The sequence below is a fragment of the Oryx dammah genome, unplaced genomic scaffold (assembly GCF_014754425.2).
Source record: "Oryx dammah isolate SB20612 unplaced genomic scaffold, SCBI_Odam_1.1 HiC_scaffold_9, whole genome shotgun sequence".
NCBI lineage: Eukaryota > Metazoa > Chordata > Mammalia > Artiodactyla > Bovidae > Oryx > Oryx dammah.
This window is the reverse complement of record NW_024070193.1, coordinates 9,555,282-9,582,051: the sequence shown is the minus strand read 5'-3', so window position 1 is coordinate 9,582,051 and position 26,770 is coordinate 9,555,282. Positions and strand designations below refer to the sequence as shown.

The 26,770-nt window shown below is 41.5% G+C and overlaps 1 protein-coding gene and 1 long non-coding RNA gene across 3 annotated transcripts in view; both read left to right on the top strand.

Annotated features, from left to right (window-relative positions):
• The window catches only part of QRICH1 (glutamine rich 1), a 42,681-nt gene that overhangs the window by 13,204 nt on the left and 2,707 nt on the right, over positions 1 to 26,770 (top strand). For both annotated transcript variants that reach the window (XM_040246948.1, XM_040246947.1), the window contains exons 3-8: positions 12,622 to 13,659; positions 18,969 to 19,146; positions 19,736 to 19,890; positions 21,035 to 21,149; positions 26,070 to 26,178; positions 26,535 to 26,686. In XM_040246948.1, the coding sequence (XP_040102882.1) occupies positions 12,622 to 13,659; positions 18,969 to 19,146; positions 19,736 to 19,890; positions 21,035 to 21,149; positions 26,070 to 26,178; positions 26,535 to 26,686 (1,747 nt within the window). The remainder of the gene's footprint in view (positions 1 to 12,621; positions 13,660 to 18,968; positions 19,147 to 19,735; positions 19,891 to 21,034; positions 21,150 to 26,069; positions 26,179 to 26,534; positions 26,687 to 26,770) is intronic.
• LOC120868282 lies at positions 21,156 to 24,032 on the top strand. Its single transcript, XR_005722188.1, has 2 exons — positions 21,156 to 23,786; positions 23,828 to 24,032. It is a non-coding gene; the product is annotated as an uncharacterized LOC120868282 (long non-coding RNA).

The following is a 26,770-nucleotide window of genomic DNA, read 5'->3' as shown; positions in this document are numbered from 1 at the left end:
ATGCTTAGGGACAACATTGAACAAGACGAAGCTTCCTGACCTTGTGGAACATATATTATAGCTGGGAGGGGTAAGATGATACATAAGATTTAAAAAATTTTGTTATATAGTGATAAATGAAAAAGAGAAAAACAGAGCAGATGCAGGTGGCCAGGGTGAGCCTTACTATACTGGTGACATTTGAGTTAAGACCAAAGAGAGTTGGTGAATGAGCCATATGGCTATCTGAGGAAAGAGCATTCCAGATCAGAAAGCGCTAAGGTGGGAGCCTGCTCGTTTGAAAAAACAGCAGAGTGGCTGTGTAGGTAGAGTGCACTGAGTGAAAGGATGAGACTAGAGAGGTGACGTGTTCACTGAAACACGGAGCTGAACAGACCTGCCTTCAGTTCAAACGTTAAGACTGCTCCCATAGTATTGTGTCTCAACCTAACCCTTTTGATAAGAATGTAAAATTATGCCTATATTAATGTCATTTGAAATTTCAAAACAATTTATTGCCTTGAGGGCAGAGGCAGTTTTCTAGATTACCTTAAAAAAAAAGTGATAAAATTAGATTGCTTTTTAAAAACCATCTGTCACCATCCTAGAGAGTTTGTTCTGCCCCCATAAATTTCTCATCTTTCCAGTCTAGAAGCAGCCACATAATATTTGACAAAGTAATTATATCCCTAGAATAGATCTAGTGAATTGATGGGAGACAAAGGTATGTGTCAAAGGTTAATTAGAGTAGCTGTCAGAATAAAACTCACTGTGTCTGTTTAGTCTCTGCTCCTACCACACTCAACATTTTTGGCCCTCAAATGTGTTTGTGGTTTCCTCCACAATGACCAGTTCTCCACACCAGCTGGCTTGCGTATAATTCAGTTCAGTTCTGATACTGTTTGCTTGGAGTTGGTGTCAGATCCCCACAAGTTAAGGGATCAGTTTCACACAACTGCCCCCCACCCCCAGTTCAGAGTTGCCAGTCTCAGATGATCTCAGCTGTACTTCTGACTAACTGGCTATAAATTGCGGTTCTTACTATCCCTCCTTGGGTTAGATGATTTGCTGGAACAGCTCACAGAAGTCAGGGAAACACATTTACCAGTTTATTATATAATTAAAGAAATGATTAAGGATATGGATGAACAGCCAGATAAAGATACACATAGGGCAAGGTTCTGAAGGGTTGTGAACACAGGCGGTTCCTTCGTCATGGAGGTGGGGTGTACCACCTTCTCGGTACATGGATATATTCACCAACCCAGGAGCTCCCTAAACCTCTTACTTTGGGGATTTTATGGAGGCTGCATCATGTAGGTATGATCGATTAGTAACTCAATTTCTAGCCCCTCTTCCCTTTCCAGAGAAAGAGGGGTGGGGCTGAAAGTATCAAGTTTCTAGTCATAGCTTGGTCTTTGAGGTGAGCCCTCATCCAGGAACCCACCAAGAGTCACCTCATTAGAACATAACATGGTCCTAGCATTTATATTATCACTTCGAAAATTACGAAGGTCTTCGGAGCTCTGACGAGGAATCAGAGAAAAGACCAAAAGTTGTTATTTCTCATTATATCAAGTAGCATATGTTTATTTAAGACAGGGTGGGAAAAAAAAAAAGACAGGGCGGTACTATCTGAAGGCAAAAGGTAGGGCTCTCATGTAAATACCTTAACAGTTTGTACAATACTAGGAAAGGTTTAAGTTTCTTGTTGTGGATAGGTCTGCCTGAGCTAGGTGAAAATGGTTCATTTGGAACTTCACGGTCAAGAACCTTCTTGAGTTGGGTACTTCCTGAAGCGTCCACATGGAGTTAAATCTGTGTGCCAGAGAGAAGACCCACTGGTGAATTCTAGGAGTCTGATTCTACTTAGCACCCACAGAATTGCTTGTTTCTTCCCTGCATTTCTCCAGGGCAGGAACTGAGGCTTCAAATAAGGCTGGTTCAGTCTGGTCCTGCTCAATGAAGGATGCTTTGAGGAAGGGGATTTCTCGGCACTTGACTCTTTCGTTGTTAAAAGTAAAGATCTCAAGGTTCATAGATCACAGTGCAGCTCTTCCTCATTTGTCATCTCGACTTCTTTCCCTCTTCCTCTTTTGCTGTTACACATTCCCTCTGTGCTGGTATAGTCAGTCCCTAACCCCTCACCCGGAGAAGGCAATGGCACCCCACTCCAGTACTCTTGTCTGGAAAATCCCATGGACGGAGGAGCCTGGAAGGCTGCAGTCCATGGGGTCACTGAGGGTCGGACTGAGCGACTTTACTTTCACTTTCCACTTTCATGCGTTGGAGAAGGAAATGGCAACCCATTCCAGTGTTCTTGCCTGGAGAATCCCAGGGACGGGGGAGCCTGGTGGGCCGCCGTCTATGGGGTCACACAGAGTCGGACACGACTGAAGTGACTTAGCAGCAGCAACCCCTCACCACCGTGTAGAGTTGCTGAGGGTGAGGAGGAAGGTAATTACGAGCCAGGCTTGGCTCTCAGACAAACATGAGTTTGATCCTCCTCTGATTCCTTAGATATGTGGTCAGAGGCAGGTGATTTAACCTCTTTGAGTCCATTTCCTTATCTACATCATGGAAATAAAATAATTTATGTTGTAGCTATTTTAAGGATTACATAAAATGCTATGTCTTAAGTATACCGCCTGGCACATAGTAAGCCTTCAATAAATAAATCATAGCTACTGTTGTTTTGGGGACTTCCCTGGTGGCTCAGACTGTAAAGCGTCTGTCTACAATGCGGGAGACCCGGGTTCAAGCCCTGGGTTGGGAGGATCCCCTGGAGAAGGAAATGGCAGTCCACTCCAGTACTATGTCTGGAAAATCCCATGGATGGAGGAGCCAGGTAGGCTACAGTCTATGGGATCGCAAAGAGTCGGTCACGACTGAGCGACTTCATGACTTCATGACTGTTGTTTTTTCTTCTTGCTCTCCTCATTAGTTCCATTCCTACCTAGGGCCCTAGTTGCTTTTCAGACATTTGAAAAGTATCTAGACAAATCTTTATAACAAGTATTCCTGCTGTGTTGGCAGTTTGCCTTTTTATTTTTTTTAAGACATAAAATATTGCAGGTGCAGTTCAGATCTCTAGTACCGCTGTGCACATCCTCCTCTCCTAAGGTAAACACTGTTTTAAAATTTCCAACTTGTTATATTTTCTGTATCCATCTTGAGTTTTGACTTTTAGTTACAAGTATCAGGCAATTAGTTCCCCACCTCCCTCCTGCTAGTTTACTCAGAAGAATTGGCTAAAGGGTAGTAGTTAGCTCAGGAAATTTATAGGAGGGTCAGAGAATGGATTTTGGAGGCTGCACGGCCAGGAAAGGACTCGGGTCACATGCTGGCTGCCTTTGCCAAAGACGTGCAGCCACACTCTTGGGCACAGGTCCTTGTCCTACAATGGTCTCTTGTTGGGATTTATGCCATTCTGTTCCATTTCTGCCACAGACCTCTGGTCTCACCAGAAAATGGAGGTTGTAGTTCCTGCTGCCTCATGTTGCTCCTTTCTGAGTCCAAATGTCATGCAGTGTCTAAATTGGGAAGTCTTGGTCACAGGCCTGCACTCTAGCTGCGGGAGACGTTGAAAGAGTGATTCCAGCTTCTGCCTGGGGGAGGCAGAAGTCAGAATGTATTCTGCAGCCAAAAATAGGACTAAAATCAGCTACTCTCTCACTGGCACTTTGTGAGCTGATTGAGATCCTGGTCATCACTTCAGATTGGTGAGCCATTGATTGCTGCCCTTTTCTGGCCCTTCATGTCCAGTCTTTTCTTTTTTAATTTTATTGCAGTATAGTTGATTTATGATGTTATGTTTTTGTTATACAGCAGAGTGACACAGTTACACATACACAGACATATATATATATATATTTTCTTTTCTATTATGGTTTATCATGGGACATTGAATATAGTTCCCTCTGCTGTCCAGTAGGACCTTGTTTATCCATCCTACATATAATAGTTTGCTGCTGCTGTCATTTCAGTCGTGTCCAACTCTGTGCGACCCCAGAGACGGCAGCCCACCAGGCTCCCCTGTCCCTGGGATGCTCCAGGCAAGAACACTGGAGTGTGTTGCCATTTCCTTCTCCAATGTATGAAAGTGAAAAGGGAAAGTGAAGTCGCTCAGTCGTGTCCGACTCTGTGCAACCCCATGGACTGCAGCCTTCCAGGCTCCTCCGTCCATGGGATTCTCCAGGCAAGAGTACTGGAGTGGGGTGCCATTGCCTTCTCCGATACAATAGTTTACATCTTGCTAATTCCAAACTCCCAGTACTTGCCTCTTCCACCCCTCCTCCCCCTTGGCAACCACAAGTCTGTTCTTTATATCTGTGAGTCTGTTTCTGTTTTGCACATAAGTTCGTGTCATATTTTTAGATTCCACATAGAAGTGATATACGATATTTGTCTTTCTCTAACTTACTTCACTTAGTATGGTAATTTCTGGGTCCATCCATGTTGCTGCAAATGGCATTATTTCATTCTTTGTAATGACTGAGTAATACTGGTGTGTGTGTGTGTTTATATATATATAAATATATATATATCGCATTTTTGTCCATTTATCTGTCAGTGGGCATGTTTAGCCTTTTACCCATGTTTAAATCTCTTCCCTCACCATATGTAGATTATTCATTTATATAATAAGAGTTTGGTAAATGTTTGATATTTGGATAAAGATTTTTACCACTTTCAGAAGAGCATTTTTTTGAACAGTGAAGTTCTGCCAAGGATTTGCAGACTAGTTGTTAAAAGGCACAGGTGTATTTGGATCCCAGGTGCAGTGATTCCTTACTTAGTGGGATCTCTTCTGGCACACTGAGCACTGTCCTCTCCTGAGTCCCTCCTCAGTGAGTCTCAGAGGATGAAATTGAAATTAGGTCACATTTGTTATTCTAAAATTTTTAGTGTGTGTATGTGTTAGTTGTTCAGTTGTATTTGACTCTTTTCAACCCCATGGACTGTAGCCTGTCAGGCTCCTCTATCTGTGGAATTCTCCAGGCAGGAGTACTGGAGTGGGTTGCCATTTCCTTCTCCAAAATTTTTAGTAGCCTCTTTTATACAAGAGGGGAAAGATTTATATCAACTATATTTCAAGAAAAAAATTCTAAATGGAAAAAGAGGGAAGAATGAGGTGAAATTGACTTTTTAAAATCACGTTTAAAAAACTAAAATCACATTTTATTTAAACTAATATATTATTTCAGCATTACTCAAGTTGTATATTGTTGAGTTATTTTACCATTTTTTGGCACAAATCTTTGAAATCTTTTTGTGTTTTGCACTTGTGAGCACATTGTAATTTGGACTAACCACATTTTAAGTGATTGCTAAAAATGTGTAACAACTGCAGCTTTAGGGAAATATGAGATAAGAATTGTTTATTCTTTTTTTTTTTTTTTGGTGGAAATAAGAAAGTAACTTTTAAAATGTTTATGAGATGGAATTCTGAAATTGACCCAGCACACTCAGCTGGTTTATTCTTATATACATAAAATACTGGCTCTATACTCAAAGTAGCCAAAAACAGAACATAACAAAAAATACTAAAAAATGGTGTTAGATAATGAACTGTTTTTAGTGTCAGTGATTGGAAGAAAAGATTCCTAAGCAGGGTAATACATGTGTTACTTTGTGGTTTTTCTCATTGCTTTTTAGTTGGAATACTTAGTCCTTATGTTGTGTTGAGCTCTGTATTACTTAGGTTCTGAATGACACTGAGGAAAAGGAAATAGATTATTCATCTGCCAACAGATTAAGAACCTAAGTTAGTGAGGTCCAATAAAACTTTTACACTATTGGTTATCAAACTTCAGGGTATATTAGAATCACCTGGAGGGTTTCTTAAAACAGAAATGGCCATCCTTCTCCCACTTCAAATTCAGCTGGTCTGGGGTCACTGCTGAGAATTTATATCCCCCTGTCCCCCAGTTTTATTGAGATATAGTTGACTTACAGCAATGTATAAGTTTAAGGTGTACAGCTCAATTATTTCATTTATATATATCGTGAAATGGTGACCACAATAAGTTTAGTCAACATCTATCATCTCATATACAGAGTAAGGAAGAAACATTTTTTCCTCAGAATACACTGTGGAAAATTCTAAAAGAGATGGTAATATCAGACCACCTGACCTGCCTCTTGAAAAGCCTATATGCAGGTCAGGAAGCAACAGTTAGAACTGGACATGGAACAACACACTGGTTCCAAATAGGAAAAGGAGTATGTTAAGGCTATATATTGTCACCCTGCTTATTTAACTTATATGCAGAGTACATCATGAGAAACACTGGGCTGGAAGAAGCACAAGCTGGAATCAAGATTGCCGGGAGAAATATCAACCTCAGATATGCAGATGACACCACCCTTATGGCAGAAAGTGAAGAGGAACTAAAAAGCCTCTTGATGAAAGTGAAAGTGGAGAGTGAAAGAGTTGGCTTAAAGCTCAACATTCAGAAAACAAAGATCATGGCATCCAGTCCCATCACTTCATGGGAAATAGATGGGGAAACAGTAGGTGTCAGACTTTATTTTTGGGGGCTCCAAAATCACTGCAGATGATGACTGCAGCCATGAAATTAAAAGACTAAAACTTACTCCTTGGAAGGAAAGTTATGACCAACCTAGATAGCATATTCAAAAGTAGAGACATTAGTTTGCCAACAAAGGTCCGTCTGGTCAAGGCTATGGTTTTTCCAGTGGTCGTGTATGGATGTGAAAGTTGGACTGTGAAGAAAGCTGAGCGCCGAAGAATTGATGCTTTTGAACTGTGGTGTTGGAGAACTGAGAGTCCCTTGGACTGCAAGGAGATCCAGCCAGTCCATTCTGAAGGAGATCAGCCCTCGGATTTCTTTGGAAGGAATGATGCTAAAGCTGAAACTCCAGGACATTGGCCACCTCGTGCAAAGAGTTGACTCATTGGAAAAAACTCTGATGCTGGGAGGGATTGGGGGCAGGAGGAGAAGGGGACAACAGAGGATGAGATGGCTGGATGGCATCACTGACTCGATGGACGCGAGTCTGGGTGAACTCCGGGAGTTGGTGATGGACAGGGAGGCCTGGCGTGCTGCGATTCATGGGGTCGCAAAGAGTCGGACACGACTGAGCGACTCAACTGAACTGAACTGAATGAGAACTTAGGATTTACTCTCTTAACTTTCACGTTCACTATCCAGCAGTGTTAACTAGTTAACCATGTAGTACATTATATCCCTAGAACAGAACTTCTCTGGTGGTCCAACAGTGAAGACTCTGTACTTCCAACTCAGGGTGCCTGGGTTCCTTCCCTGGTCAGGGAACTAATCCTGCATGCCGCAACTAAGACTTGGTATAGCCAACTAAATAAATAAATCCCTAGTACTTACTTATCTAGGAAGTGTGTACCTTTTGACCATCTTCATCCAATTCCTCTTGTCTTTGCCTCTGCCTCAGTAGCCACAAATCTGATCTGTTTTTCTGAGTTTGGTTGGGTTTTTTTTTTTTTTTTTTTTTTTTTAGGTTTTTAATATATAAATGAGATCATGTGGTATTTGTCTTTTTCTCTCTGATTTATTTCACTTAGCACATTCATCCATGTTGTCACAGATGACAGCATTTCCCCCCTTTTTATGGCTGAATAATATTCATTGTATTGGTGGACACTTAAGATTGTTTCCATGTCTTGGCCATTGTAAATAATGCTGCTGTGAATTTGGCAATGCAGATAGCTCTCCAGCAGGTTTGTCATTTCCAGAAAATGTGCATTTCTAACGAATTCCAGGTTGGTGCTGATGCTAATCTGAAGACCACATTCAGACATATCTGAAAAACTTAATATGCTCAATCAAAAAAAAAAAATCTAGGAAAGAAGTCATGAGATGTTGATGTCTGGCAGAAACCAACAAAATTCTATAAAGCAATTATTCCTTCAATTAAAAAATAAATTTTTAAAAAAGTCATGAGAATAAAAGAAACAGAACCAGCTCAGAATTGAAATCTAAATCTTAAGTCTGTACAGAAGACCTAGAATGCAGTCTGTCCCGGTTGAAATAGGAAGTCAGAATGCTCAAGAAGAAAGTAATTAGCATTGTACATACTATGTCATCAAAAGCCCAGATGGATAATAAAGTGTATCTCTTCTGATCAACAGAGAGGAAGAAGAGCAATTAGAAAACTCTGGGAAAGGTGGTGGGGGTTGCTGAATGAGAAGTACAGATTCAGATGTGAAGGGAACTGAAATACAGTGTGATATATGAGGGGTTGATAGAAGGTAAGAAACAATGCTTTTTAAAACAATAAAACCAAATTCACCTTCTCCAGAAATGTCCTTCTCCCCCATCAATACATCCCTTTCCTAGTACATGCATATCTTTGAGATGGCCTTTTTTCTTTTTGTGTTTCTTTAGAATCACTTCAAATCTAGGCTTAAGTTTCAAACTGCCTTTTTTTTTTCTCTTTAAGTTTTTGTTAAGGTTTCAGTCTGTCTGTTTTCTGAGAGTTTACCTACCTTGAAAATTAAACAGTTAATAAAGACAGTATCAGCTCTGAATGTCTGTCTTAGATTTTTGTCTTTTTTTTTTTAGGAGGAATCTTGTCAGAGCTTCTTAATGTGAAGAAATATTCAAAGTTCAGCTATTCCTTCAGTTTTAATTTCATTTCCTCATAAGTTCAAGTAAAATTTAAGAAACTTTTTTTACTTCACTGACTTTACAGATTTTCACTGTGACTCTGTACAGTTCAGTTCAGTCGCTCAGTCGTGTCCGACTCTTTGAGACCCCATGGACTGCAGCACTCCAGGCTTCCCTGTCCATTGCCAACTCCCGGAGTTTACTCAAACTCGTGTCCATTGAGTCGGTGATGCCATCTAACCATCTCATCCTCCCACTTTCAATCTTTCCCAGCATCAGGGTCTTTTCAAATGAGTCAGTTCTTTGCATCAAGTGGCCAGAGTATTGGAGTTTCAGCTTTAGCATTGGTCCTTCCAATGAATATTCAGGGCTGATTTCCTTTAGGATGGACTGGTTGAATCTCCTTGCAGTCCAAGGGAATCTCAGGAGTCTTCTCCAACACTACAGTTCAAAAGCATCAATTCTTTGGCGCTCAGCTTTCTTTATAGTTCTACTCTCACATCCATACATGACCACTGGAAAAACCATAGCCTTGACTACATGGACCTTTGTTGGCAAAGTAATGTCTCTGCTTTTGCATATGCTATCTAGGTTGGTCATAACTTTTCTTCCAAGGAGCAAGCGTCTTTTAATTTCATAGCTGCAGTCACCCTCTGCAGTGACTCTATAGTAATTACCTAATCAGGTAAAAAGTTATATTTTTATATAAATAAAGATATGAAAGGTATTACAAGTAATATTTAATTTTTTATTGACATGATTCTTAGTGGGTAAAGGTTATAAACATATAATTGATACCCTATACAGTATGTTGACATTGGTAAGGAAATGTCAGAAAGTGCTTTAACTTTTACTCTTTTAATTTTAAATTCTAACTACTTAGGATATAAAGTAGCATCAGATTATTTTTACCTGTTTGTTCTGATTTGGGTAAATGCCTTCAGTTCCAATTCCTTAGTACTTTGCTAACTTGTTTCTGTTGGAAGATTGAATATTGATAAATGCTTTCTAAGAAAAGTCATTGTAAAGAGATAGAGTAAAATCATTAAGAATATGAACTACAATTCAATGATAATAACCAGATTTTTGAAATTTTGTTTCTAAGCCAGTAATAATATAGTTAAAAAACATACTGTGTATTTAACTCTACAACAGTGATTCTTAAAGAGTAATTCAGGGACTGGTAATTCGCAGCACTCTGAAATTTTAATCGCTCTTATAGTGTTAAGAGTGATTCCTTAAAGTTAAGGCTGTTATTGTTATAAAATGAAGATGTTTATTTGCCTTTTTCTCTCTCATTCTCTCATGAGTGTACAGTGGGGTTTTGCAGAGGCCATGTGTGACGTGTGTACAACAGGTTGCAAAAGCAAATACAAAGAGTCTAGCTGTCTTCAATTAAGTCAGCTATTAAAGAGATCTGCAAAGATGGAAAATTTTATGCAACTCTTATTATAAATTTTTGTTTTGGCAAATAGTTATTCTTCATAAGAATTTATGATTTATGTTGACATTTATATTGGTTTATATGGTAATTTTTAGTGAATTAATATTTTTCTAAGTTTCCTAGTTTTAATTTCTAATGTAGTAAATATTGCTATCTATAGAAAAGCTTTTTGGGGTCTTCAGTCATTTTTTAAAAGGGTCCTGAGACCAGAAAGCTTGAAAGCAGCTCTTCTTTAGTAATTGGCTTCATACCTTCCTTTATGTCCTTGGTGTAAAGTACTGATTCTCAAACTTGAGCATGCATCAGATTGCTGATCCCATTCCCTAGAGTTTCTGTTTTAATTGTTCCACCTAAAAGTTTATAGTTCTGACTAGTGCATGGGTGATGATGATGTTGGCCTGGAAACTACATTTTGAGACTCACTGGTGTAAAGAAATACTGCTTATGAGGAATAAAACCAACTTTTTGAACACGTACTATATGTCAATAAAGAGTATTTCATGCTCATGACCACTCTGTGAGGAGGTAAGCAGGTAGGCCCTTTTTATTGTTCCTCAGGAAACAGAACCTTCACGGACTCGTAGCCAGGAAAGTACAGCAGCATTTCAAGTCAGCTCTCAAGGTCTATCCTCTTTATATAGTCTCCTCCTTGCCTATGATTTTTTTTTTTAATTAGTCATGGCTTTCTTGATGTATAATTCTCATATCAATTCACTCATTTCCATGTAAAGTGTACAACTTCATAGTTTTTAGTCTATTCACAGAGTTGTACAACCATTATCATATCAATTTTAGAACATTCCCATCATCCCAGAAAGAAAGCTTGTAGCTTTAGCCATCACTTCATATTTCCCCCAATCCCTATCTCCTGGACAGGCAGTAATCTACTTTATTTCTGTAGATCTGCCTATTTTGGACATTCATATAAATGGAATTATGCAATATGTAGTCTTTTGTGATTAACTTCATTTGGCATAATGTTTTCAGGGTTCATCTGTGTTGTAGCTTTTTATCTGCATTTTTTTTTTCTTACTAGACAACATTCTATTGTATGGAAGTGCTACATTTTATTTATCCATCACTTGATGGGTATTTGGGTTGTTTGCACTTTTCACTTACTATAAATAATGCTGTTATTAACATTTATGTCCAAGTTTTTTGTGATTATAGTTTTTGTTTCTCTTGAGTATGTACCTAGGAAGGCAACTGCTGGGTCATACGGTTTGTTTTTCATATCTTTGTCATATGCTATGTTTAACTTTTTTATGATCTGCCAGACTTTTTTTCCAAAGCAGCTATACCAATTTTACATTCCCACCAGCAGTGCGTGAAAATTCCAATTTTTTTTTGTATACGTGCCAACAGTATCTTTTATTCTTAAAAATTGTGGTCTTTTTTAAATTTTATTTTTCGACCATGCCACACAGCATGTGGGATCCTAGTTCCTAGACCAGGAATGGAACCCATGCCCACTTCATTGAAGGTCTTGACCACTGAACCGCCAGGGAAACCCCTGTTATCTGTGTATTATAGTTGTCCTAGTGGATTTAAATGGTATCTCTTTTTGCTTTGCATTTCCCTGACGGTTAATGATGCTGAACAACTTTTCATGTGCTTGCCGGCCATTTTCTTATCTTGGGAGAATTGTCTGTTCAGATCCTTTCCCATTTTCTGTGTATGATGTGAGAAAGAGTTCCAACTACATTCTTTTTATGTGACAGCCAGTTGTCCCAGCACCATCTTTGGTTATCTTTTGTGATGTATACAATCACTGATCTACCTTCTTATTTTCTACCTTCCTAATTCCTACATGCATTCAGAATAATTTAGATAAATGTCTGATGGAAAAATACTGTCTGTTTTAAAATTACATCCTATGTGTAGCATCTTTTCATGCTGTTCTGTATGCTGAAGTACAGCAGTAAGACGTGAGCTGCATTATCATCAGAAATGTGTGGTCTGGGATATAGTCACCTTAGTTAGATTAAATTATCAGGAATCGAGTGGCTTCTCCTGTAAAATAAAGGTATCATAAATAAGCACTCTAAAGAATCATTCATCTGTGCCTGTCTTTTAGCAGCAAAATTGGAGATGTCTCCTAAAGGGATTTCAAGCATTTTGTCTCTACTGTGATTTGTCTGTGGTGGGAGTAGTTCTGATCCTGAGTTGGGAGTTGAATGCCTGTGGAATGTACTTTTCTTTCTGACCCTTTAGAACGACGTCCCCACACTTTCAATCACCAACCACATGGATAAACTATTTTTTGAATATACACCTAAGTATATATTTATACATTGTATTCTTGTCCTACCATATGAATATGCAAAAACAAAAAGGGTGACTTTTAAAAAGAAGGTAAGAAATGAGCAAAACTTTTGATATTTCTCATGTGATAGTCTTGCGTGCTCTCAGGTGGCTGTGTGTTGCTCTGAACGCAGCATATTCAGAGATTACGGCCTCCTCAGAAGGCTGGGGTATGGCAGCCCCTCCTCCTCACAGTACGAAGGGCTCCTGCCTGAGATCTCTGCCCTTCAGGACTGGGTTCTCTGTGTTGTCCAGTTCACTCACTGCCGCATCTTGTTGCTGCAGGTACAGGTACAGGTACAGCAGTCTCCGCAGCAGGTCTCGGCTCAGCAGCTCTCCCCGCAACTCACCGTTCACCAGCCTGCTGAGCAGCCCATCCACGTCCAGGTGCAAATCCAAGGCCAAGCAGCACAGCCGGCAGCCCCCTCCATCCAGACCCCATCTCTGCAGAGCCCCAGCCCTTCGCAGCTGCAGGCGGCCCAGATCCAGGTGCAGCACATGCAGGCGGCCCAGCAGATCCAGGCTCCAGAGATCCCGGAGGAGCACATCCAGCACCAGCAGATCCAGGCTCAGCTGGTGGCTGGCCAGTCTCTTGCTGGGGGTCAGCAGATCCAAATCCAGACTGTGGGTGCCCTTTCCCCACCGCCGTCTCAGCAGGGCTCACCTCGGGAAGGGGAGCGGCGGGTTGGCACAGCCAGTGTCCTCCAGCCAGTGAAGAAGCGCAAAGTGGACATGCCCATCACTGTGTCCTACGCCATCTCAGGGCAGCCGGTGGCCACCGTCCTGGCCATTCCGCAGGGCCAGCAGCAGAGTTACGTGTCTTTGAGGCCCGACTTACTGACGGTAGATAGTGCCCACCTGTACAGTGCCACTGGGACCATTACTAGCCCTACAGGAGAAACTTGGACCATACCTGTTTACTCTGCCCAGCCCCGGGGGGACCCTCAGCAGCAGAGCATTACCCACATTGCCATTCCCCAGGAAGCCTACAACGCAGTTCACGTCAGTGGCTCACCCACAGCCCTGGCAGCTGTGAAGCTGGAGGATGACAAGGAGAAGATGGTGGGCACCACGTCTGTAGTGAAAAACTCCCATGAAGAGGTAGTGCAGACCCTTGCAAACTCTCTCTTTCCAGCACAGTTCATGAATGGCAACATCCACATTCCAGTGGCTGTGCAGGCTGTGGCAGGCACATACCAGAATACAGCTCAGACTGTCCATATATGGGACCCCCAGCAGCAGCCACAGCAACAGACCCCCCAGGAACAGACGCCGCCGCCGCCTCAGCAGCAGCAGCAGCAGCAGCTCCAGGTTACTTGTTCAGTAAGTGAGACTTACCTGTAGGGCAGCCTGCCTCCCTGGGGCCCAGTGCCACACCGAACTTGCCTGGCAACCTCTGGCACCTCTGGCTTGTTTACTAGAGTGATGTTGGCCTTGCAGTAGTAATACAATATTTAGTATGTTAATTAGGATTGGGGAAAGGGAACGGAGTGAGACTATGGAATAGGCAGGCATTCTAGCCTGGTGTCTGGAGGTAAATTAAATGACCGGAAACTGCTTTGGGGGTAAATGCTCGGAGTGCTTTTTTGTGATCTTTTTTTAGGAAAAGTAAAGGTCTAGGTTGAAACTAATGGGTCACCCCAAGTGTTATTTTTGTCCCAGAAGCTGCTTTCTGCATCGCAAATGAATAGGTCTAGTGGAACCTCTAGTTGAATACACAGGCTGTAAACCTATTACAGTGGAGAAGCTGTTAAATTATCTCTTCTTTAGTTGTCATGTAAAGATGGACTACACTGGACACAGTATAGGTGAATTAGATCTAAAAGACTTCCTGGTGGGCCCGTTAAAAGTGATTGTGTTTGGGGACTTCCCTGGTAGTCCAGTGGTTAGGACTCTGCTTCCACTGCAGGTGGCATGGGCTTGATCCCTGAGAACTAAAATCCTCTAGCCTTGTAGCCTGGCCAAGAAAAAGAAAAAAGTGATCATCTCTGGGACTCTTAAATAAGCGATCTTTACAAGTGGGACTTTCCAACGATATTTTTATGTTCCTTAAAAATATTAAGTCATGGTTAATGAGTTTCCTGTCATGGCACCTATGTTGAGCTAAGTTTTTTAACTTTTTCTTTTGAAATGATTTTAGGTTTATAGATAAGTTGCTAAAAAGAACTGTCAATTTTAATTTTAAAATTGCTTGGCTCTTTTTGCTAATTGTTAGTCTTCTTGAGGCTGTCACAGATTCACCTTTGAAGACTGTGGCACCCCACTCCAGTACTCTTGCCTGGAAAATCCCATGGATGGAGGAGCCTGGTGGGCTGCGGTCCATGGGGTCGCTAAGAGTCAGGCACGACTGAGCGACTTCACTTTCACTTCTCACTTTCCACTTTCACGCATTGGAGAAGGAAATGGCAACCCACTCCAGTGTTGTTGCCTGGAGCATCCCAGGGACGGGGGAGCCTGGTGGGCTGCCGTCTCTGGGGTCGCACAGAGTTGGACACGACTGAAGCGACTTAGCAGCAGCAGCAGTAAAGTTTCTGGTCCCTTGTCTAGCAGGCATTTAGACTAGATGTAGAGCCTCTGGTCTCGTGAGACTGCTGAAGGTAGTGTGCCTCAGCACAGGTGCTCTGGGAGTGCATGTGAGGAAGCTGGCACAAACAAAGCACTGTTAGACCAGGGGCCACACTCAGAGACTCAAGCCGGAAATGATTGGGTAAGCAAAAGCTGACCAAGCGGTTTCATAGAGGCAACAGTGTAGTAATCTTAGGTGACTTTATTAAGGACCTGTTAAAATCCAGCTGTCAGGCCTAGGAGTAGAATAGGACAGAGTCATTGCTTCAGGTGGCTGATAATCTGGTGGAAGTAAGAACGCATGGTTTCTGTTACTTTATAGACTCTTTATAGAGCAACATAACCAAGTGTGAATATATACTGTTCACACAAAAGTCAGGCTGGGAATTCAGAAATCATTCTGGGTTAAAACAGAAGCATCTTTGTGGAAAAACTGGCATTTGATCTCTTGTGTATAGCTTAGATTAACAGAATGGAGCAGCATGAATGCAGAGCTAGGTTTGGGCACAAGGGGTATGCCTAGGTTACCATGAGAGGAGGGAGAACTGTGGGAAAGGAGTTAGTGGAGGGGGCAAAGGGGCTGTCTTCCGAAGTGAAGAGTTGGTATGATCTGTGGTGGGAAAAATTTCCAGAATCCTGCCTGAGTGATGGTACTCAGAAGAATCAGATAGTGGTGTGTGGAACAGATGTGCGTCTAGGAGAGACCACCCAGAGACTTGTCGTGGTGCGCTGTGCTCAGCTTCAGCCTCTCCTCCGCTCTCCTGGGCCTGATGATCCAGTTTGCAGTTCAGGGCCCTTTTGTTGCTCAATGGGCTCTGCTAGTAATTTGCACATCTGGGCCCTTCAACTGGGAAATCTTTTTCTAGAGTCCATTTTAGTAAGCCTGCGCTTTTCATGTTTAGAGGCTGTATCTCCTTTAGCAAAGGAGACACACATGTCCCTTTATAGGGACATATGTCAAGGATTAATGCCAGAAAAAGAAATATTGGGAAGAACGCCCATCATGCAGGAAAGATTAGCTTGCCCATTTACACCACAGATATCCCTCTGCTTCCCTTATCGGGCTCTGTTCTAGGTTTTGGGGAACAGAGATGAATAAGACAGCCTCTGCTTTTGGAGCCCTCATAGCCCGTGTGAAGATAATTGTGCTGTGATGTGAGTTGAACCCTAGGGAGAGCTGATGTGTTCCTTCACCTGGCATACCCTTTTTGAAAGTTTTTTAATAACTTGTCTTTAAAACCAAATTTGTGGCAAAACCTCCCTCCCTTGACCTCACACCCACTTCTGTCTGTTCGCCTGTTTCTCCACTTTGCTTTATTCCCAGTTTTTACAAGTATTATCTGTACAGGCTGTCTCTACTCGCTGAGCAGTTTTCTCTTCCAGCTCATGACCAGGTCTGCTCTTGTCAAGGTCATTGTTGACCTACCTCCCCGTGGCCAGATCCAGCAGGCATGTCTGTTTCTATCTCACTCACAGCAACACACAGCAGAGCAGACCAAGCCTGCCTTCTTGAAACTCTCCTCTGGACTTATCTGTTATTTCCTCCTACCCTACTGGTTATTTGTCCTTCTCAGGAGACTTTGCTGAAGCCTCCATCTCTGTCTGAACCATACATATTGGTGTTTCTCAGAGCTCAGTACTGATGCTCTTTTCTCCCCTAGGGGATTGCTGTCCATTGGCATGATTTTCAGAATCCTCTAGATGACTGCTGCAGAAGGTGACAATCACTGACACCTTCTGCCAGGCACTGTCCATAGTGTGACATGTAATAACTCTTATAATTCTCACACCAACCTTAAGAGGTATGTATTACTATCATCTCCATTTTACAGATGAAGAAACTGAGGTACAGAGATTAAAGTCACCTTTTAGCAAGTGGCAGAGTTGACATTCAGCCTTGGATAGGTGGACTCCTAAGCCCATGTCTTAACCTGTGTGCAGTCCATGTACTGCAGTGACACCCTACTCTTTATCCCTAGACTGTACCTTTCCCCTTCAGACCCTTACTATACGTTCAGCAGCCCACTTATTATTTACCTGCGTTTGTTAAAGATATCTCAGCTCATCAGCATCTCCTCTACTACTATCAAAAACTGTTCATCTCAGAAAATGATACTGTCATCTACCTAGTTATATAAGCCAGAGACCCAGAGTCCTTGAGTCTGCGTTCCCTTCCTCCTCATAGTCAATTCATCAACAAGCCATGTTGGTTCTGCCACCAAACTCAGAATCTCTTAAATTGTTTCACTGCCACCATCCTGGTCTTGGCCACCAGCACCTACTTCCACTATTCCATTTTCTATAGAGCAAGAATAATAATCTTAAAATGTAGGATTATGTCACTTCCCAGCTCTTTAAGGGCTCCATTGTAAATAGGAAAAACTACACCAGGCGTGAGCTTGCATCAGTAGTTTTTAACCTGGATGAAACTTCTACTTCCCCTACCCACTGATAGACATTTGAATGTGTGTGGAAGAATTTTGGTTGTCAAGGTGGTTGGGAGTGTTACATTTAGTGAGTGGGGGCACACTGAAGAGAATCTGGCCACTAAGAGAAGCACTGCTCTCATCTGCTAATCCTGTCGACTCCTAGATTTCCTACTTGGGTAGATAGTGTTGCCATTGAACAACAGGGGGGAAAGTCTGAGGAGAATACCTCTGGGTGGGCAAAGTGATGAATTCTCTCCCTAGATAGTAGTTTGAGGTGGCTTTGAGATGTTCAGTTGGAGATACACAGTACCCATTGAGTATATTAAGGTGTGGTCTAGCTTAGAGGCACATAGATGGCAACTACTTCCACAAACATGGAGATCCTAACAGCAGGTGTTGGAGACTCACCAAGAAGAATGGTGGTTGAACCGAGAAGTGTGTCTGGAGGGGAGCTCCAGGGCTGACAAACATTTAAGAGTCTGGCACTGGTATTTGTTTGTCTCCTTATTTAATAATGTATCCTGTATCAAAGGTAGTAAGATAGTTTTTATTTTTATTGATTGATAAGCAAATGTATGTGTCATATATTCATTGTTTAGCCTTGAAGTTGAATGATGTGCCCTGGCATAGAAAATTGTTCAAGGGAATTTGTTTTACAATTTAGACAGGTTTGTGAGACCCAAGAACCTGTGCTTTGTATCTGTGTTGGTGTCTGTCCTGCCTGATGGGGACTGTGATTGAGGTTCATGGACATTCTCTGTCCTTTTGCTGCACAGTTCAGCTCTCAGATCGTTGAGAATGGGACTGCTCTTTGGAGGTGGGAAGCTCAGACAGTGCTTCCTGTCTTCAGAAAATGTCCTTATGAGCCAAAGCAGTATTATTAAGAAGAAACATGATGATTCTCAGCCATGACTGGACATTAGAATAACCGAGAGAGCTTTTAAAAGTACCGATGGCAGGCCGCCAGCTTAGACCAAGTAAATCAGGACCCCTAGGGACAAGGCCCAGGCATGGATATTTTTTAAAAGCAGCCCAGATGATTTTAAGGTGCAACTAAGTTTAACAGTCTGGACACTTGGTACAGAAAGTGTAGTCTGAAGACCAGCTCCCTTCCTTGGGGGTTTCTTAGAAATGCAGAATCTCAGGTCCCACCTGAGATCTTTCTAATCAGAATCCACATTTTAATAAAATTTATTTGCACATTGTAGTTGATGCTTTGTGCCAGTAGCTCTGGGCAGTGACTAAACATTAGAATTGCCTTTTTACATGGGAAGATTTTAAAAAGACTGATACCTCTTTAAAAAGAGATTCTGTGTCAATGTATGGCAAAACCAATACAGAATTGTAAAGTAAAATAAAAAATAAGTAAATTTTAAAAAAAATAAAATAAAATAATAAAAAAGAGAGATTCTGGGGTGGAGCTCAGGTATTGGTGTTTTAAAATAAGAGATTCAAAAGTATAGTTAAGATTAAGAAGCTTTGCACTAGCGTTTGCTGTCTCTGAAATAAAGAACAGGACTCCAACGTTTAGGAGAGCAAGCAGAAGAGAGCAGCTTTTTAGTTAAAAGAGTTATAGCATATTTCTGGCAGTTTTGTCAAACGACCTATTGACGTGTTTTGATGATTTCTCTCTCATAGGCTCAAACTGTCCAGGTTGCTGAAGTTGAACCCCAGTCACAGCCACAGCCTTCACCAGAACTTCTGCTTCCAAATTCTCTGAAGCCAGAAGAAGGGCTTGAAGTGTGGAAAAACTGGGCACAGACCAAGAATGCTGAGCTTGAGAAGGATACTCAGAACAGACTGGCACCCATTGGGAGTAAGTGTTCGGGAGGGCAGGGGGGTTGGACTCTGTGTGAAATGCAGTGGCACTGAAGCAGCAGGAGGACGGGTGGCAGGAAAGTGTATCCCTTGGCTCTGGGCACTTGGGCGCTCCATATGAAATAGTGTGCTGAATCCAAGACAAGAGGCAGGCTGGACCTGCTATAAACAAGCAGGATTTTTGTGGGCTGTGCCCAAGATCAGGCATTTTGGTTCATATGGATTTCTGGGGCAGAGACTTCTGGGAGGAGATAGGAACTAGTGAGTGTTCTTAGGGCCCCTCTTACTTAGCATTATCCTCATATACTTCCTCATATTACAGAGGGTGGATTTTGTGTTTTTGCTTTCATTTCTTGACCCTAATAATTGGGGGATATGTGAGATGGGAAGGGAACCCTTTTAGTAATCGGGCAAACAGGATTATTGTCTTTGTAGGCTAGTTTTGATCACAGATTCAGGTGATTGTTTTCACCCCAGTGCCTTGATGGGTGGTGTCTGCTCTGTAACCTCCTTCCAGGGATATGAGAAACCAGTAAGGAAATGACTGTTGCCAGGACCCTCACTGACCTTTGGGACTTATGTTGTAGGGCGTCAGTTGCTACGATTCCAGGAAGATCTCATCTCCTCTGCTGTGGCTGAGTTGAATTATGGGCTCTGTCTGATGACACGGGAAGCTCGAAATGGAGAAGGTGACCCCTATGACCCAGATGTGCTGTACTATATTTTCCTGTGTATTCAAAAGGTAGGGAACCGAGCTGCGTAGGAACCTGTTTGCCTTGTGTTCCCACTGGGTATTTGCTGCATAGTCAAATTAGTAATATGTCAAAAGTGGTAACAGTAAAGATACTCTCTTCCAGCTATATAATGAGGTTTTAAATGTACATTTTTAAAAAATTGGAAATGTTTTTAAATGTACATTTTATTTTTAAATTGGAAAAGATCTACATGTTCACTTTAGAAAATCAGATAATAAAATAATCCCTCAATCTGGAGAAATATTTGTTAAAAAATATGATGTATTACATTAGAGACTTTTTTAAAAAATCATGAAACATTTATGGAACACTTTTTGTTAAAGTAAACATCTAGTTTGCAGAAAAGCAATTTTTCCAGAACAGTCTGGTGCTGACATATAGTTCATTTTCTCATTGTTTCCTGCATTAATGCAAAATAATTATTTGAAAGAGTCTAGCTAAAATATACAATTGTAGTTAGGTTTTCAGGATATCTAAGATGAAGATGAACAGGGAGATTGATTTTAGGACCAGCAGTTTCAGAGACCAGATGGGGATTTCCTGGTGTTTAAATGCTATTGTAGAGAAGCCCATGGTGTGATGGAAGCACACTTGCTGACTGGGACTCACCCTGTTGCGTAGGCCTGAGAAAAACCCATCTCCCATCTTGTTAGTCTTTCTTAGCAGTCGCTGGGAGCGCTGGGTGAATTAGTGTATGTGCTTTGTCTCGGTCCATGCTCTCTCACTCTTGCAAGGCAGGCAGAGTCACCTCCATTTACACACAAGGACACTGAGCCCCCAAAGTTACAAGACTCACATGAGTTACGTAACTTACACCGTAGCTAGTAAGAGACTGGCCCTGGAGCCTGCATCATGCTTTTTTGCTACCATAAGACAGTGCCTTGCTTGGGTGAAGTAGCATTCACGAAATCTGCTCCATTGGCCAACTCTCAAGAGTGTTGTAAGAGTTAGTTCCCATCCTGAAGTATGTTGTGGAAGTGCCGTGCACTGGGCGGTTTTGACTCAGTGCTGGTTGGTTACTGGGGGACGAATGGGTAGGGAGACGTGAGGGTATTGCTTGAAAATTATTTGCTTCCCTCAACATCTTGTTAAGAGTCTACCAACAGCTTTTATTGATTATTTTCCTTTTAGTATCTTTTTGAGAACGGACGGGTTGATGACATTTTCTCCGATCTTTATTATGTTCGATTCACGGAGTGGCTGCATGAAGTTCTGAAGGACGTTCAGCCCCGAGTCACTCCACTTGGTAAGAATCTTCCTAGTCCTTGGATGTCTTTTGAACCTGGGTTTAAAAAAGATAAGCTGCTTGTGTGGCTTGCTGTGATAATAGCATGTGGGTGAGGAGGCTCTAAATCGCAGGCCCCGGCGTCGGTCTCTGTGCTGCTTGGCCCCAGTATGGAGGGGCATGGCTCACCCGGGCTGTTTATTATAATTTTTTAAAATAATATATTCTTTAAGAGCAGTTTTAGGTTTACAGGAAAACTGAGTGGAATATACAAGGAATCCTATGTATTCCATCACACCGTGTCTCCCCTGTTATTAGCATCTTATATTAGTGTAGTATATTTGTTAACATCAAGGAGCCAACATTTGATACCTTATTGTTAACTTAAGTCTGTAGTTTACATTAGAGCTCACACCCTTCTGTTGTATATTCTGTGGCTTTTGACAGTGTATAATGACATGTACCTATAATTCAGTATCAGATACAAGTTTTGCTGCCCTCAAATCCCCAGGGTTCCACTTAATTCGTCCCTCCCTTTATCCCCCTGAATCTCTGGCAATCTCTGATCTGTTTTACTGTCTCCATAGTTTTGCCTTGTTCAGAATGTTAGAATACTTTAGTATTAATTTCTTTCACTTAGCAATATACATTTAATGTTCCTGCATGTCTTTTCATGGCTGATAGCTCATTTCTTTTTATTGCTGAGTAGTATTCCATTTTATGAATGTGCCACAGTTTGTTTATCTGTTCACCAATTAAAGGACATTTTGGTTGCTTCCATGTTTTGGCAGTTTATAAATAAAGCAGCTGTAAACATTGTGTGCAGGTCTTTGGTGAAAGAATAGACAGATCCATGGGACAGAATATAGAGTCCAGAAATAAAGCCACATGAGTATAATGAATTTATCTTTGACTAAGGGGCAAAGGCAGTTAAATGGAGAAAGGATAGTCCTTTTTTCTTTTTCTCTGTTTTTTGGCTTTACTCTGCAGCTCATGGGATCTTAGTTCCCTGACCAGGGATTCAACCCGGGCCATGTAGTGAAAGTGTCGAGTCCTAACCACTGAACCTCCAGGAAATTCCCAGGATGGTCTTTTCAAGTAACACTACTGGAACAGCTGGACAACCACATTGAAAAAATAAAAAGAATCATAGACCCAAATGTAAAGCTATAAAACTCCTAGAAGGTAAAATAGAAACTCTAGGTGACATTAGGTCTGGTGGTAACTTTCTAGGTACAACATAAAAAGAATAATGTATGAAAGGAAAAAAATTGGTAAGTTGGACTTTATTAAAAATTAAAAAGCAAAAACCTATGCTCTCTGAAAGGCATTATTAAGAGAATGAAAGACAAGCCACAAACTGGGAGGAAATCTTGACAAAACACATACCAGATAAAGGGCTGATATCCAAAATTTATAAAGAACTTTTAACAGTCAACAATAACAAAACAAAGAAAGAACCTTTACCTGTTTTTCAATCTGAACACATGATTCACCAAAGAAGGTGGCAGATAATTATATGAAAAGATATATATCATCAGTCAGTTGCAAATTAAAACAACAGTGATGGGAGTTCCCTGGTGGCCTAATGGTTAGATTTCGATGCTTTCACTGCTGTGGCCTGGGTTCAGTCTCTGGTCAGGGAACTGAGATTCAGCAAGTGGCTTGCATAAATATTGATACATATGTGCATACATACATGGATACAGTGTTATATCATTATATGCCTGTTAGAATGGCTGAATTCCCAAACATGTTACCTTAGGATGCACCAGTCGTGCTGCTGCTTCTTTACCCAGATGATGTAAAAACTTATGTCCACACAAATATCTGAGTTTTAATCCTGGCTCTGCCATTTAATGAAATGTATACTGATTAAGTTTTTAAAAATGAGATAAAATTGACATAGCAGTTTCAGGTGTATAACAGTGACTTGATACAGTTGGTGTGTACTGTGAAACGATTTAGTCTAGTTATCATCTGTCATCATAATTACTACTTAAGTGTTAAAAAAAAGTGTCATTTAAACAAATGCCTTTTGAGTGCCTACTATGTGCCAGGCAGTTCCAGGTGTAGATTATATAATTCAGTAGTGAAAAAATGAAGTTTGCAGTCTAATATGGGGAGACTATAAATAATCAAGTTAATTTATGATAATTAAGTACTTTGAAGGACAAAGCACAGAGAATGGAAAGTGTTAAGGGCGTTAGGAAGGAAGCCTCTCTAAGGAGATATTAGAACAGACACCTGAGTAAGTGAATTTCTGTACATGATTTGCGGATTTTCAGACCAAGTGTGGCTGTATAAAATTCGCTTTTTTAGGTCTTGTTAAGGAAGTTTCAAGCACATATAAAAATAAGCAGAACAGAATAATGGCATTCCCACATACCCATGGCAAATCTCATTCCATTTACACATTATCTGTTTCTCCCTCCCGTATTATTTTGAAGTAAGTCCCAGACACTGTATCCATAAATATTTTAGCATAAAATTGATGTACCATAATGCCATTATTTTACTTTTTTAGAAAAATAATAGTCATAATGTCATCAAAATCTGCCCTTTTTTGCATTTCCAATTGTCCCATAAATGTCACTTTTTTTGTTTGAGTCAAGGTGCAAATAAGGTCCACACATTGAAATTGCATAGATATCTTTTGTTTTTTTTATTTTTTTTTATAGATATCTTTTAATTTTTAGTTTTAATCTTAATTTAACTAACTTTTAATTAAATTCAAAAATAAACTTATTTTTCTTGCAGTTTATTTATGGAAGAAATGAGGCTTTTAAATTATTACAGTCTAATTTTTGCTATTAATGTCTCCATGCTGTAATTTAACATATTCTTCTGTCCCCTGTATTTACAGTTTATTGGTAGTTGCATATAAAGACTTGCTAAATCAGGTTTTGGTTTTTCTGTGTGTTTTCTTCTTGGCAGGGTTACATCATAGGTGGGTGCCCATAATGTCTGGATCCGTTAGTTCATTAGGAGTTGCAAGCATTGGTATTCTGATGTTATTACTTCTTTATTAGCTGAAATACAAAGAGAAAATTTCCCTCATCAGCTCTTTGATTTCCTAGCAGTAGAGATTATATAGAAGAAGCAGGATGAGGGCTTATTTCTTCTCCTTTGTTTAGCAGCTTTGACAGTAATGAGTTGGTTTACCAGCTTCAGCTGGGATTTCTTTTGTTTGTTTGTTTAAAGAATCATTGTGAGCAAGTTAATTTAAACATATTTAATGATTCAATTCATTGCACTTAGTATCTTTAATGGTGTACAAATTGTTCTGTCTGGCCATATGGAGCCTGTTTAAATTGACTCTTAAGTCTGTTTGGCATGACCCTACTTCCTTGATTTCTGGTTCACCAAAAATGTTCCAGGCTTATCCTGGCCATTTTCTGTCTCCCAGTGTGGACTCAGTCAGCTCTCCAGGGAGGCTGGTTCCTTTCAGTGTTAAATGGTATTTCATTACCACTATCTGGGTGGTAGGGATGCTCATTGCTTCTTGGGTTTGTCATAGTTTCTAGGCAGAACTACAAAAATAAATATAAAATAGAACATTTTGATACTTTACAGTTCAGATTCAGAACTATGAGGCTTTTATATGTTGTTTCTATCTGTAACTCCTGTTGCCCACGCTAGGAGTTCTGATTTTCAGATACTGCAGTTCACTTTAAGTTGCGCTGTTAAGAAGTGATTAAAGGTAGGGAAGTGACAAGGTGGCAGAGAGAACCCAGAGAAAATAGAACAATCCTAAATGTATGCCTGGACCATTCCTAGGGCTAGCCTTCCCCAAGGAGAGCATCTTCTGTCACTCATCCTCCTTAAGATTTGTCTGAGACTAAGGAAGATCCCCTGGAGAAGGAAATGGCAGTCCTCTCCAGTATTCTTGCCTGGGAGATCCCATGCACAGAGGAACCTGGTGGGCTACAGTCCTTGGGGTCGCAGAGTCGGACACGACTTCATGACTAAACAGCAGCAGTGAGGAAGTTTATCTTATTGCCATTGAGCCACAGAATAAAAGAGTAGAGGCAGACAAGCCCTAAAGAGGTAGAAGAGTACTAATGAAATCAGAGGGCCAGCTTTGTCAAGACCAGAGAAAAGGAATGTATTGGGCAGAACATGTTTTCCCCTGCATCTAGAAAGTGCCACTCTTGCTTCCTGCCTGGAGAATCCTGAAACTCCTATAGGAGAATGCTGGTGTTTGCTGCTATTTCACCATGTCCTCAGTGCCTGGTACACACACACTTGGACATTGACTGTTTTATGAACACATGAAGGGGGCTTGGTGATCAACCTGTGTCATCTTTGGTATAGACCTGTGTGTCCAGAGCTCTTGATCAAACCACTGCCTTTGTCCCTGTCCAGCTTTCAGTTAGCTTATGAAAGTAAAACCTGCCCTGTGGGGGAAACCTATCAGGGATCTGAATATCATTTTCCTCTATTTCCAGAGGGGGATGAGAATGGATGATATAGAGGTTTAACAAAGACAAACAGGGGCATGTATACCAGTCTTTGGGCCCTGGTCTGGACACCTTGGAAGCTATGATGAAAGCTCTGTATGCTCTTTTCAGAGAAGTTTGCATATGTGCAGAGGTTGATTTATACTTTGGGGTGTTGCAAGCTCTCTGAGGAATGTCCTTTTACCTGATATTAACCTGGGATTAGAGGAAGAATTAACATCCAGTGAGAGCAATAATGGAGGGCTGGGGTTCTCAAAGTCTAGTGTTAGGAACTTGTTGAAAACACACATTTTCGGTTCCTCCCCCAGAAGCTTGGGTTGGGACTCAGCTGTTTGTGTTTTAACAAGCTTTCCAGATGATTCTGCTATATCCCAGGAAGACTTCTCCAGTTAAACTTGTACTCCCGTGTGGTGCTCGCTGTGCCTCATGCCTCCCATCCTGCCATCCTCTTGTTGTAGCAGTACTCTATTCCTCCTAGGCTATGTCCTGCCCAGCCACGTGACTGAGGAGATGCTGTGGGAGTGCAAGCAGCTCGGGGCTCACTCCCCTTCCACCCTGCTGACCACCCTCATGTTCTTTAACACCAAGTAAGTGTTCCAGAGGCTCCTTGCTTAGCCACTGCTGGCATCCGCCCAGTGAAGAGGGTAGAAACTATCCAGATGGACTTCTGAGATCCTTTGACATGCTTGAGAGCCTTTGGGCTAGTGAAGCCCTCCACCCCACTTGGCTACATTTTGTGTGGTGACCAGTAAGGCAGACAGCCTTGCCAGGTCCCTCCCATCAGTCTTTATGAGACTCCTCCACTGGACAGTGTATTTGGGTGTGGGCCTGCCCAGATTCTGGGAGTGTGGGCAGCGGCTCCTCTGAAGCAGCGATGGCGGAGGGTAAGTCATGGTCTCCTCCTGGCACCCCTCCCTTTGCCTTGCTTTCGCTTGTGGTGCAGATACTTCCTGTTGAAGACAGTGGACCAGCACATGAAGCTGGCCTTCTCCAAGGTCTTACGACAGACAAAGAAGAACCCCTCTAATCCCAAGGATAAAAGCACGAGTATTCGGTACCTGAAGGCACTTGGGATACACCAGACTGGCCAGAAAGGTAGGGAAGGAGGCAGGGGTTGCAGAAACAGGTGCTACTAGTTCTGCCCAGCCCTCATGCCTGGGGGGCTAGTAACAAGTGTGA